Below are 12,806 nucleotides of genomic sequence, written 5' to 3'. Positions count from 1 at the left end.
GTGGAAAAATACTTTGAAGATTACGACATGCACTAACATTAAAGAGAATGTCTATAAAATGATCTATCGTTGGTACCTGACACCAAAGAAAATTGCGCTAGGGAATGTGAACACGTCTAATAAATGCTGGAAATGTAAAAAGCATGAAGGATCTTTGTACCATATGTGGTGGACTTGTGAGGTAGTCAGGCAGTACTGGGGGGAAATAATAAGAGTAATAAGTGAGATTTTACAGTTTCAAGTTAATAAGAACCCAGAACTCCTGCTACTGAACTTGGGAATGGAAGATATTCCAGCACAACATAGGACATTGCTTTTTTACATGACAGCAGCGGCTAGACTTTTGTATGCGCAAAAGTGGAAAGTACAAGAAGTGCCAACTATCGAGGACTGGATTCACAAATTGCTGTACATGGCGGAGATGGATAAACTGACAAGAAAACTAAGAGACCTTGATCCAGGACAGTTTAACACAGATTGGGAGAAGCTGAAACAATATTTGGTGAAAAAATGGGAGGTGGGAGGAGAACTGTGGCAGTTTGAAAATTATTGAAGAAAAACAAAAGAAGAGAGAAGTGACTATACCGGGGGGAGGAGAGTTAAAGAAGAATTACTAAGCAATTATTCTATTTGATTATTCTATACAGTATTAAGTAATAGTTATTATGTGATATATAAGAATAGAAATTAATTAATTAATTATGTTGCTGGCAGATAGGGGTGTAATTGAGAATTAACAGAATTAAAATCCATGAATACAAGAAGGGGGGGAATGAGAAGTAGCATATAGAATATAGGTTAAATTGATTGACTTATGCTGAAGGTATTTTTGGTTATAGCGATATTTAGAAATGTGCAGAACATGGGTCAAATTGATTGACTTATGTCGAATGTATATTGTGTTTATAGGTATATTTAGAAATGTGTAGAATACGAGTCAAATTGATTGACTTTATGTTACAAAGATAAGAGATAAAAGAGGAAGTAAAGAGTAACATATAGAGTATAAGTTAAATTGGTTGACTTATAAATGTATTCATCACTTATGAGTACTCAAGTTATGTATAGGGAGGGATAAATTGTTTGTCCCATATTGATGACATTAGAATGAATAAGTTAGAGTACAGGATATTGAGAATATTACCAGTATTATTACTATTGAATAACATGCCAGGAATGTATTAGTTAGTTGATAAGTGAAGGGAAATTGACTTAGCACTGTGTTATAATAGACTAGCTTAGAAGAGTGTGAAAGTATATGTTTAATTGACAAAATAAGTTGAAATGAGTAGGGGAAGAATAGACAAAGGGTTGGAAAACTGTTGGAAGTCAACAAACGGGGGGGGGAAGGGAGGGGGTTAGAACTGGAATATTAAAGTAATTTGATTGTTATAAATGACAAAATATTTCTAATTCCAATAAAAAAAATTTTTTTAAAAAAAAAGAAGAGAGATTTTTGGGGCCAAATATGATTGTGCTGTGCGTACCAAACATTTTAATTTCTGAAAGAGAAACACTTCCTTGAGGAAAGCCATCTGAATCCCATACAAAATATCAGTGATCTGTGCATTTGTCCTGTTTGTTTACTAAAATGAACAGTATTTGTGATTTTGGAATCTGTTAAATTTAGACCAAATCAGAGGAAAAGTACTTGTGTCTTACCAAGTTAATAATTGATGCAACTTGAAAACATTAAATGTTAACTGTAAAATCTAATATTGAAATGAAACTTGGTAGTTAGTGGGCCTCCTCAAAGTGCCCTGTAACACACTTCCTATGTTCCAGATGTTTGGACCTCTCCCCTCATTGTGGAAGGTCTTTCCAAATCTTTGGGTCATTTCAACGTAGTGAAACTGGCTTCGGCAGAGTTCAGAAGGATGCCATTCTGCTCCGCCAAATTCTGGTATGAATCAGAGATTCTGGAATGACTTCTGTAATTTATTTCATAGAACCCCTCCTCCCTGCCCTGCCCTATATAGCCTAGGTGAGCCTGATCTCATCAGATCTCAGAAGCTAAGCAGGATCGGCCTTGGTTGTTAATTGGATAGGAGACTGCCACTGAAGACCAGAGTTGCAGAGGCAGGCAATGGCAAACCACCTTTGTTAGTCTCTTTCCATGAAAACCCCACCAGGGGTCGCCCTAAGTCAACTCTGACTTGAGGGCAACACACACACACCCCTCCTCCCCACACATCTTAGGCATGTGGGAAAAGGTGTGCATGCATGCAAGTGCGCAAGTTCATGGCTGATTCCAGACGACTAACCTGAAGGCACTGCATGCCGCTTTGTTCCGGATCGTGACAGGGAAAACGCAAAATATCGAGTTTTCTCGCGCGAGTTTGGCGCGACGTCGCACCAAACTCGTGCGAGAAAACGCGATATTTCGCGTTTTCCCCGTCGCGATCCGGAACATGGCGGCATGCAGTGCCTTCAGGTTAGTCGTCTGGAATTGGCCCATGTCTCCAGGCAATGATGTCACTTCCAGCACAACCAGAAATAATGGTGTCGCATCAGGGCCAATTCTTTAAACCTCGACCCCAAACACAGTGAAAATGCTATGTTTTGGACTGAGTGTTAAACAGCTAGCCCTGGCACAATGCCATCACTTTTGGGTTGCAGTGGGAGTGGTATCATCGACTGGAGACATGAGCACAGCTGTACCCATTTTCCTGGCCTGCCTCCCGTTTTTGTAATTTTGTAAAGAAAAAGGACTTGAAGAGCAGACCTTCCACGGACAACTGAGTGATGTTTTGACAACAAAATGGCAACTGCAGGGTTTATACTTCAGTGAAACTTGGTGGTCTTCAGTCCGGAAGAACCTGTCAATGATGTTTCATTGAGGTGTTTGGGGTTTTTTTTAGGAGTTTTGCAGTAAGTTATATAAACAGAAAAACAGACAGAAAAACGACATCTGGTCAAGATATTTTTTCTACAAAATGATGAAAACACCACAGGCAAAAGAGACGAGGGAAAGTTCCTTTCTATGCATCCAAACTGAGTTTGTTGTGGTGTTCCTGGTGACTGTTGTTTTCTGGCTCCTCCTCTACAGGAATCTAGAAGGAAATGCAGACAAGAAATGCATTTGAGCCCATGACATTTCATTTGTTTTCCTCCCGCTGTATTTGAGTTTACATTACAACACATAACCTTTTTCTCTCTCTCTCTGAGGCAATGCATTTAATTGGTAACAGAATAAACAAAGCTGCATTCTGTTCATGTCAGCAGTTCTGAGTCTGTCTCTGCCAACTATGACAAATTCTCATGTTTAACCTACAAATTCCAGTGTCTGCATAAGCATCAGTACATTGGATCCTTGCATCTTTTCACACCTGGTCTGCATGACAAAAGCCACAAACAAAATAGAGGGGAGGTCTCTAGAAACCAGTAAACAACCAGGGACCACAGTCCTGTGAGACCTAACAGATACTGAAGTTAGCAGTAATATGATTTTTAATTTAATTTTTAATGTTTCTATTTTTATAAAGTGCAAGGTGCAAAAAGTGCAATCTTATACTATGGCCATTTCCTCACGGCTTACCTTTACTCAGAATGACCCGGAACGTCGCGCAAAAAACGTGGAAGATTGTGTTTTCTCGTGCGAGAAAATGCAATCTTCCGCATTTTTTGCACAATGTTCCGGGTTGTTCCGAGCAAAGGTAAGCCATGTGGAAACGGCCTATGTCTAATAACTGTAAATTCTTCACATCCAATCAATTAATACCCAAGTCGCAAATATTCAATCAACCAGTGCTCCAAAACCAGGTAAGTGTCACAGTTCATTTCACTAAAGTCCATTTCCTGTTATAATTCCTTTTCTTATTTTCTTTTGCAGGCAGACAACCGTCATGGAAAACAAAAGTTTCATCCGACAGGAAGCAGTGATCCGGGAGAGTTGGCAACGGGTGCGCTAGCAACTGAAACATTCCGTTTCGCAAAGCTTCTTCCTAAGCCACATTCAAAAAGCATCTCCATACAGAATCAATTCTATCCATTAAATTGGCGATAATGCCAGCATTTTCCTCCCATTGTTAGTGCACCTGTTGCCAACTCTCCCGGATCACTGCTTCCCATTGGATGAAACTTTTGTTCTGCATGACAAAAGGTCTGTCGGTTACATTGTCAACTCTGCTTTGGGAAATTCCTAGAGATTTGGGGATGGAGACTGAGGAGGTCGGGGTTTGGGGAGGGGAGGGACATCAATGGGTATAATGCCACAGACTCCTCCCTCCAAAGCAGCTATTTTCTCCAGGGGAACCGATCTCCAACAGTTGTAATTCCAGGAGATCTCAAAACCCACCTGGAGACTGACAACCCTACCTGTAGGGTTAACTGCAGTTCTCTTCCTAACCATTTTTAGATCCCTTGAAAAAATCCGCAAATCCATTTTTATGGCCATTTTCTACCTCTCTGTGAGAAAGGTTTCATTGGATCTTTAGGAAGGAATAAATAACACTTGCTAACAGCTGAGAAACAGGGAAACAGGGATCTTCCAGTTAGTGAGTGGGGGGAGGGAGCTGTGAATTTCCTGCATTGTGCAGGGGGTTGGACTAGATGACCCTTGGCGTCTCTATGTTTCTATGTCATAGAACACGCACTGTGGTTCAAAAGTAGCCAAAAACTCTCTGAAGGTCTATTTCACACAAATAGTAAGGAAAGAGAAAGGACATTTATAGAACCAATGCTTGGAGAAACAGCCAGCAGCTAGCAACATGACAGATAAGAAAGGGAGAAAAGTAAAAGGAGTTCTTGAGGAGAATTCGGCCTTGCTTTGTTCAGGAACAAACTATTTGGTGTCAAGAACAAGACTTCACAAAAGAGTACAGTACAGAAGAATGCTGCAGCTTATTCTTGCCATTTTTATTAGAGACAGCTTTGGATGTGTTACTTTATATTTAGCCTTTGAACTTGAGGGTCTGAGGAGAGAGAAAAGTATCTATTCACTCTTGGTTGTGCCTTACGTCTTGAGTGTAACAGTCACATATGAGTTGCAAGTTTTCCTCAGTTCCTGAATGTGCAGTGTCCAATTTGGATTGTAAATGCAGTATGTAAGGCGACTCGCCCCCCTCCCCACAGGCACACAAACACCATTTTCCTGAACTCAAATGGCCTGGTGGGGGGATATTTGGTCTGTTGCGGAAACCCACAACTGTACACATGAGGTTTCCTCAGTGGGCAAAACAGAGCACCCCAAGACTGTTGCAGAGTAGGAAAACAGCACAGGTGGGAGGGGGAAGATTCTTCTCCACACGTGTCACGGTTGCCATGAAAATCAGGCACTGTGCATGTAGAAACTGAGGCTAACCTGCAATTCACATATGATTAGTTTCAGGTGGGTAGCCTTGGTGGCCTGCAGTAGAGGAACAAGATTTGAGTCCAGTAGCACTTTAAAGACCAGCAAGATTTCCAGGGTATGATGAGCTTTTGAGAGTCAAGTTTCATCAGATGAAGGGAGCTTAAATCTTGAAAGATGACACGTGAGTTTTGACTCTCAAAAGCGTATACCCTGGAGATCTTTTTAGTCTTTAAAGGGCTACTGATCTCAAATCTTGCCCCTCACATGTGACTCTGTTTCACAGGACCCAATCTGTATTCTCCAAAAGACGGAGAAACCATAAAGGAAATTGTGTGTTACCTAAGGATTCGACTTCACATTACCTTTTTTCTGTGTTTAATTTCAATGCAGGCTTATAAATTGTTTGATCAAGGAGGAGGCAGGGAAAGGTTAACTCTTCCCTTTTTTCCTCTGGAAAAAGCTACTCCTGCATCTCTTACTTCTCCAGGGGGGAAACTTATAGGTACTTATTTTGCCCCCAATGGGGCTAAAAAGCATTTAAAGGGGGGGGACAAATGTTCCACTGAGAAATGTTAAAGTTTCCCTCTCCCCTGGACACTTAATAACTCTTGGAGGGCATCTTCATCAGATAATAATGGTGAGGGAGTATAGCAGTTCATATGCCACCTTTCGGATATTTTTGCTTTGAGTTAGTTGTGCTTAAAACCAAGACAAATGTGTAAATCTCAATAACAGCTTGCCAGTGTTTTGTCTCAATCTCTCAACTGGAAATCTAAAAGAACCTGGTTCATGCTGTGATAAACTCTTAGAAAGACATTAGAGTAATATAATAATCAGGGCTTTTTTTCCGGGGAAAGAGGTGGTGGAACTCAGTGGGTTGCCCTTGGAGAAAATGGTCACATGGCTGGTGGCCCCGCCCCCTGATCTCCAGACAGAGGGGAGTTGAGATTGCCCTCCATGGAGGGCAGTCTCAACTCCCCTCTGTCTGGAGATCAGGGGGCAGGGCCACCGGCCATGTGACCATTTTCAAGAGGTTCCGGAACTCCGTTCCACCGCGTTCCAGCTGAAAAAAAGCCCTGAACCTAATCGGAACACATCATTCCAAATGTGACCAAATCACTCTACTATGATGTCTTATTTTTCCATTCCTTCCTAATGTAGGAGGGGGAGAGAGAGAGAAAGAGAGAGAGAGGCTGAATGAAGAAAATGGATACCAAATAAATGGAATGCAGAGAGATCTGTAGGATGGGAGAAAAGAGAGGAGGTAGTGGATGGGGTTCAGAGAACACAGTATTTGATATGGAGAAAGTAGGTTAAAAAGACAGAGAGAGACGAGTGAGGTGAGGAAACAGCAATAGAAGGGGGGCACCAGATGAGAGGAGCCAGCCACGGAGTGACGTAGAAAGAGAGAAGGACGTGTGCTTGCAGGATCAGGGACAGAAAGAGAAGGTTCTATGTGATGCCAAGGCGGGTGATAGAGAATGCACTTGAAAGAAGTGAAATTGTTAAAAAAAACCTCCCCTAAATGGCCTTTTCATGGTTAACCCACCAATTAAGCCAACTTCAATTGAAAAAGAAGTAAAACTGACTTTGAGTGTGATTTGATTTCTACACTAATTGTCAACAATCCTGTAGGACTGACAGCACTCTGAGAACCAAGCTACAAGTGACACCTTACACAGGTTGGTCACTTGTCAGCTTCCCTCAAGTTTTGATGGGAAATGTAGGCGTCCTGGTTTTACAGCTTGGCTCTGCATTACAGCTGCAAGACCAGGATGCCTACATTTCCCATCAAAACTTGAGGGAAGCTGACAAGTGTCCAACCTGTGTCAGGCGTCACTTGTAGTTTGGCTCTGAGACAAAGGAGCCCCATTGCTTCTTCTAAGGTTACCATTTTGAAAGGTGTAATTTGGGAAAGGACTCTTATGAAGTGGATCCATCTGTTAAGGAAGCAGAAGCTCTCTCAATTGCAATGGATGGATCAAAAGCAGAAAGTGGCACTGGCCACGCTTCTAACTCTGCCATCTACTTTTCAGCATGTGGCATCATGCTGCGCTACAAACCCTGGTTAGCTTGAAGGAAAAGTTCTCTGCTGCACAATTGTATCCTACCTCCCAATACACCGAGTCGTCATAACACAACTGATCCGGGGGCTGTCCCAGGAAAGGCAAGCTCAGAATCAATCCTGCATCGTGGGAGAAGAAAACAGCAATAGATTGTTAATGGGCAGTTCTTTGTAGCAGTTTCTATATATCAGAGTCCCCAACATTTTTGAGCCTGTGGGCATCTTTGGACTTTTGACAGAGTGTGATTGGCACAGCCACAAAATGGCTGCCTCAGATGTGACCAGCCACAAAATGGCTGCTTCAAAAATTGCCCTCATCAAAACAGTCTGTTTTAAAAAAATAAAAAATAAAATAAAATGCTACATGGATTTCAGCAGCTCAACCTTTCATTCATTAATAAATTATTTTCTTTTTAATTTAAACTTAAAATTAATTTATATGGAAGCTTTGTATATTCTTATGCAATCTGGAAAAAATGGGAAGTGATGTCCAGATCCCAAATGAGATACAAGTACTATCTACCTTCTTGATTTTAAATATATATTACTCTACCCAAGAGTTTGTATTTTCACAAAACGTTTTGCGCAGATACAGGCACATTTCTAAGACTACATTCAGAGGGCTTTCGTTTACTGACCTGTGAATGCTCCTCCTACCAAAGCGATCCCGATGGAGCATCCTAAAGCAGCAGCCTGCATACCAGGTGATATTCTAAAATATGATGAAATAAAATAACACATCGTATCACTTTCACAGGAACAATATGGGAACGACATGAAATTATATGCGCAATTTTTCTTACACGACAACATACAAAACATCTTTCAGTGTATATAAAATAGGCCCTGTAACAATATGTTTTTCCAGATCTGTGATTGTCCCAATACATGGCTATGATCAGTCCATTTGACGCCAGAGATATGCGGTTCTCTCCTGGCCTTCATGAGCTCACTGACTGCCTCTTTCCTTGATTGGTCACAGGAAGAAGGAAGCTAACAATTCCTTCTCTGTAATTTCCTGTAAAGGGATCTGGTAAGGGGACGTCAAGGGAAAAAGCCCAACTTGTACACAGCTTTCCTTGCCTCTGTGGTGATCCAGTGGTCAATGATTTTCTCTCCAATGGGAGGAAATAAAGATGCTGGAACTTTGCATCAAGCATTCATTTCAGTCCAATGATAATTTCCTGACTGACAGAGAATTCTAAAGAGGAACCATCTTGGACCTCTGAATAGTGGACAGTTGAGTTTTATCTTACCCCAGGCAATTGACAAAACCATGCAAAATGTTCACAATTCTTTAACCCCTATTCTCAAAGTTTCATTTGTGAAACTTTATAGTCATGTTTGATGGTCAGGCCCACCAACTCTGATTAGGGTTGCCTGCCTCCTGCTGTGGGTGGGGCATCCCTCACACCCATTTTTCACTTGCTGCCCCTGTTCACTGGCTGGCAGGGGGGAAAAGATGGGGAATGCAGGCCAGGAGCCATTGGAGCATGCAGCAAAATGGCACAAATACACTCCGGAGGCCCCAATGACATCATTTCTTGTTGAAAACCTGAAGCTATGGGATCTCCGAGGGGCCAAGTCAGCCTAAACATAGAGAAAAAGAGAAAGCTGGATAGGGGTCCTCACCAGCCTAGTAACCCGCCTCCCACATATTATAGAAGTGTCCTATATGGGTTTCAGTAGATCCCTTGAAGAAGCACAATGGTAGTAGTTATATGCTGAGACGGGGTTGGAGCCAGCTCCTATTGTCAACACAGTGTTTATATTCTTCTGCTGCAGTTGTGAGACAGATGTTAGGACTGGACTAAAGAAAGAACAGGCATTCCAACAGAGAAAGCAAAAACAAATACTTTTCATTCGTGGATGGATGGATAACAAAGAATATTGTTAAAATATTGTTTCACCAATAGATTAAAAACTATAAGATATTGTATGGTTAAACAAAATAACCTGTTAACTTGTACAGCAGCAGCAATAATGCTTGCAATACCCCCAAGAATGCCAGGTAAACCATGCAGATTGTGGACGCCACAGGTGTCTTGAATTCTCAGGAATGTGGCAATAAGTGGCTGAAAGGAAAGAAATGCGATTATCTGCATGGTGCCTTTCCATTAAGAGATAATTAAAAAGGTTTTAAAATAGATATCTGAAGAAACAAAGTACAGGCTGCAATATGGCCCTTTCCCGGCATGCAGCTACGCTGCTAAAGCTGGGGGCCATTAGGTGCCGCCCTGGAAGGAGGCAGGCAGCACCACCCCTTCCTTTCACTCCAGGGTTTGGCTGGGAGGGCAGAGACAAGGGCCTTGGGAGGCTGCTCCGCCCTGCCCAGCCGCAGTTGGGAAGAGTCGCCCGGCCTGAGCAGAGCCCACCTAAAGCTCTCTCAGCCAAGCTCCTCGGAGGCTGTTTTACCAAAGGCCCTCCTGGTTATGCAGGGATAGCTGCCTGGGAGAAGTGGTGAGATTCCCCTGCTTGCTCCCTTCAGACTCCAGGAGGAGAGCCAGGGCCCAGCGCCAGGCTCAGTGGTTTGGCAGAGGCTTTTTCTTACTTACATTTGGGGCCTGTTGTCTGTCAGTCAGGAGGGCTGAAGCAGGGTGATACCAGCCCTTGCAGGCCTCCGGCCTACCTAGGCTCCTCTCCCCTCTCCCCCCCCGCTTTTTACTTTATTGGGAGAGAGGACTTCTAGCAGCAGCAACAGGCTTTGCTGTAGGCCACAGGGGTGAGATGCAGCCATCTGAAGGGAGGATTAATTCATACTTTATTACTACTGGCCTAGCAGAGTGGATGCTAGTAGCCCCCCTCCCCCCCCCGGTCTGGGCTTTCCCCTCCCCTGCCGTTACACTTACTTGGGAGGGAGTATTGCCAGCAGCAATAACTTGGCCTAAGGACTTCAGGCAGCAGGGGCCATTTTGTGGGAGGGCTTGGTAGTTTATTCAGTGGGGTGCAGCCATTTTGAGAGTGGCACCCAGTGGCCTGCTTAGCCTCCTGGCAGTAGCGGCCATGTTGTGAAGGCATCTACAATATGCAGAGCTCTGGGAGGTGGCCATTTTGAGTGTGGGCTTTGTGTGGCCTGATTTGCCTCCTGCTTACTGGCAGTAGCAGCCATTTTAGTGGGGCTTTTGCAGCTTATCATGTGGTAGGGTGGCCATTTTGAGAGTGCCACCTCTGCTTAGCTTCCTGGCAATGGTGGCCAAGTTGTGAAGGCATCTATAATATGCATAGCACCAGGGGTGGCCATTTTGTTTGTGGGCTTTGTGTGGCCTGATTTGCCTTTTGCTTTCTGGCAGTAGTGGCCATTTTGTGGGCTTTTTGCAGATTATCCTGTGCTGGCAGTGACCATTTTGAGTGTGTCTCATAGTGGCCTGCTTAGCTTGCACTGGTGGCCATTTTATAGAGGCCTCTACAGGTAACACAGTGTTTGGGCTGCCATTTTGGGGGTGCTGTGTCCCTATTGGGCTTTGAAGCTCTAAAAGCAGTTATTTTATAGTACATTGCATTACTGTACATTTCCATCATGCCACCCAAAAAGGGCAAGCAGGCAGAAAATAGGCCTCCTGCAAAGCGGCCCTGCAGACTCTTCCTTTGAGGATGATGAAGTGTCCAAGGGGAGGAGGGAAATACTGGGCTATCAGTGTCTTTCAGTCAGGAGGGCTGAAGCAGGGTTAGGCCCAGCCCCTGTAGGCCTCCTGCCTATCTAGGCTTCCCTAGAGGCCTCTACAGCCCAATAGGGACACAGCACCCCCAAAATGGCAGCCCAAACACTGTGTTGCCTGTAGAGGCCTCCCTGTTTTCACTTTATTTGGAGAGTGTACTTACAGCAGCAGCAGCAGCAGTGACGGCCTGGCTGAGGCTGGGGTGGGGTGGGGTGGGGTGGGGGGCTTGCAGTCATCTGAAGGGTGGTTTGCTGCACACTTTATTTCTACTGGTGTAGCAAGGATATACAGTCCCAGAGTGGTGACTGGTTAAACACCTCCTTCTTTTTCCCTGCTCAATTTTGCAGCCTTGGTGGGCCTAAAGAGCTGTTTTTTAGGTTTTGTCACTCAGGCCACCTAATGACATGCTGTGTTATGGCATCTGCTGAAATCTGCAATGGTATCACGCAGGGCACTGAAGTCTAAGATGTGATCTGATCTTTCTACTAGATTAACAGCTGGTAGCGGATCTGGCCTGGGCTGCTGTAATCCAGTCAGGTTGAGGTGACAGTGGATAATTGACAAGGTAGGTAAGTCCACTGGCCCCTAGTGCTTGGCTGTGGGGGCTCTGGGGGGGGGGGTCAGGCAACAGTCTCCTGACTCCCATGTTCAGACTCCTGAGTTGTATCGTCTTGGGTCTGGCCTTCAAGTTTCGCAGTTGAGCCATTGGGTTGTTACTTGACTCAGTCCTAAAGGGACAACCATAAAGGGAGCAGCATGTTGGGGGTTAACTTTCCTCTTCAGGAAGTGGAGGAGAAGGATGAGGTGGACCTGAGGAGGGAGACATGTAAATGAGACTTAAGAAGGTTTACTGCACCTGGGCCAGTCGGCTGCTGGCCAGCCTTTATGGGAGCTCCAGCAACTGGCGGGGCACCAAGCTTTGTCTCCGAGTTGTTGGCACCTACAAGAGGAGTTTGCTTGAAGTCTATGCTGCTTCTGGGTTGGCACCTAGAAGTGGTGTTCCCTTGGGGTTTCCGCTGTCTTGGGGCCCAGTGGCTTCTGGGTTTAGTTCAGGGGACTGGTAGGCTGAAAAGTGGCCCATTTACCAGTCAGTACGGGAGTCTAACTATAAATCATATATGATTGGAATTTTCCAGTCCTCGTGGCAGTTGGATTGTGGGGAGGGAACTAGATAACCCCTCAACCCACTTCATGTATACAATTAGGCAGTGGTGCCCATACCTAACCCTCTCTCATCCAAGTGGCATAGGATTTTGAGATGGGTCCTGATAGGTTCTGGAGACTGGTACCGGCGTTTCGGTTTTAAGGCAGTGCCCAGTATTGCCTGCAGATGGAATGGTGCAGCTTGTCCCTCGGATTTCCTCTGAGCTATGCCTCCAGGGAGGGCTATTGTTGCTTGGCAACCGGGTAGATCACCCCCAGCATCTGGTGAACTTATGATCAAGTGGCCAGCAGTCTGTAGGCTGGGGTACCAGTTGGTCTGTAGGAGTTCTGCCTGAGCTGATAGATCTCTCCCACAGTTTCGGTAAGCCAGTTTGGTGTGAGAGCCAGTTTGGTGTAGTGGTTAAGAGCATGTGACTTAAATCTGGAGAACCGGGTTTGATTCCCCACTCCTCCGCTTGAAACCAACTAGGTGATCTTGGGTCAGTCACAGCTTTTGAGAGCTCTCTCAGCCCCACCCATCTCACAGGGTGTTTGTTGTGTGGGGATAATAATGGCATGCTGAGTGGGTGTTAAGTCATCCTGATGGGTGGTATATAAATTATTATTATTATTTAAAAAGGTAAGGGTG

At 44.3% G+C, this 12,806-nt stretch overlaps 1 protein-coding gene across 1 annotated transcript in view; it reads right to left on the bottom strand.

Annotated features, from left to right (window-relative positions):
* Positions 1 to 2,910: 2,910 nt before the first annotated feature.
* Positions 2,911 to 12,806, bottom strand: part of RHAG (Rh associated glycoprotein) — a 31,003-nt gene continuing 21,107 nt past the window's right edge. The window contains exons 7-10 of the mRNA XM_054980100.1: positions 9,315 to 9,433; positions 7,997 to 8,070; positions 7,405 to 7,478; positions 2,911 to 3,053 (exon numbers count right to left, since the gene is read on the bottom strand). Coding sequence (XP_054836075.1) covers positions 2,982 to 3,053; positions 7,405 to 7,478; positions 7,997 to 8,070; positions 9,315 to 9,433 — 339 coding nt within the window. The 3' untranslated portion in view covers positions 2,911 to 2,981. The remainder of the gene's footprint in view (positions 3,054 to 7,404; positions 7,479 to 7,996; positions 8,071 to 9,314; positions 9,434 to 12,806) is intronic.

Source organism: Eublepharis macularius, chromosome 1 (assembly GCF_028583425.1).
Source record: "Eublepharis macularius isolate TG4126 chromosome 1, MPM_Emac_v1.0, whole genome shotgun sequence".
NCBI lineage: Eukaryota > Metazoa > Chordata > Lepidosauria > Squamata > Eublepharidae > Eublepharis > Eublepharis macularius.
This window is presented reverse-complemented; position numbering and strand designations above follow the sequence as displayed.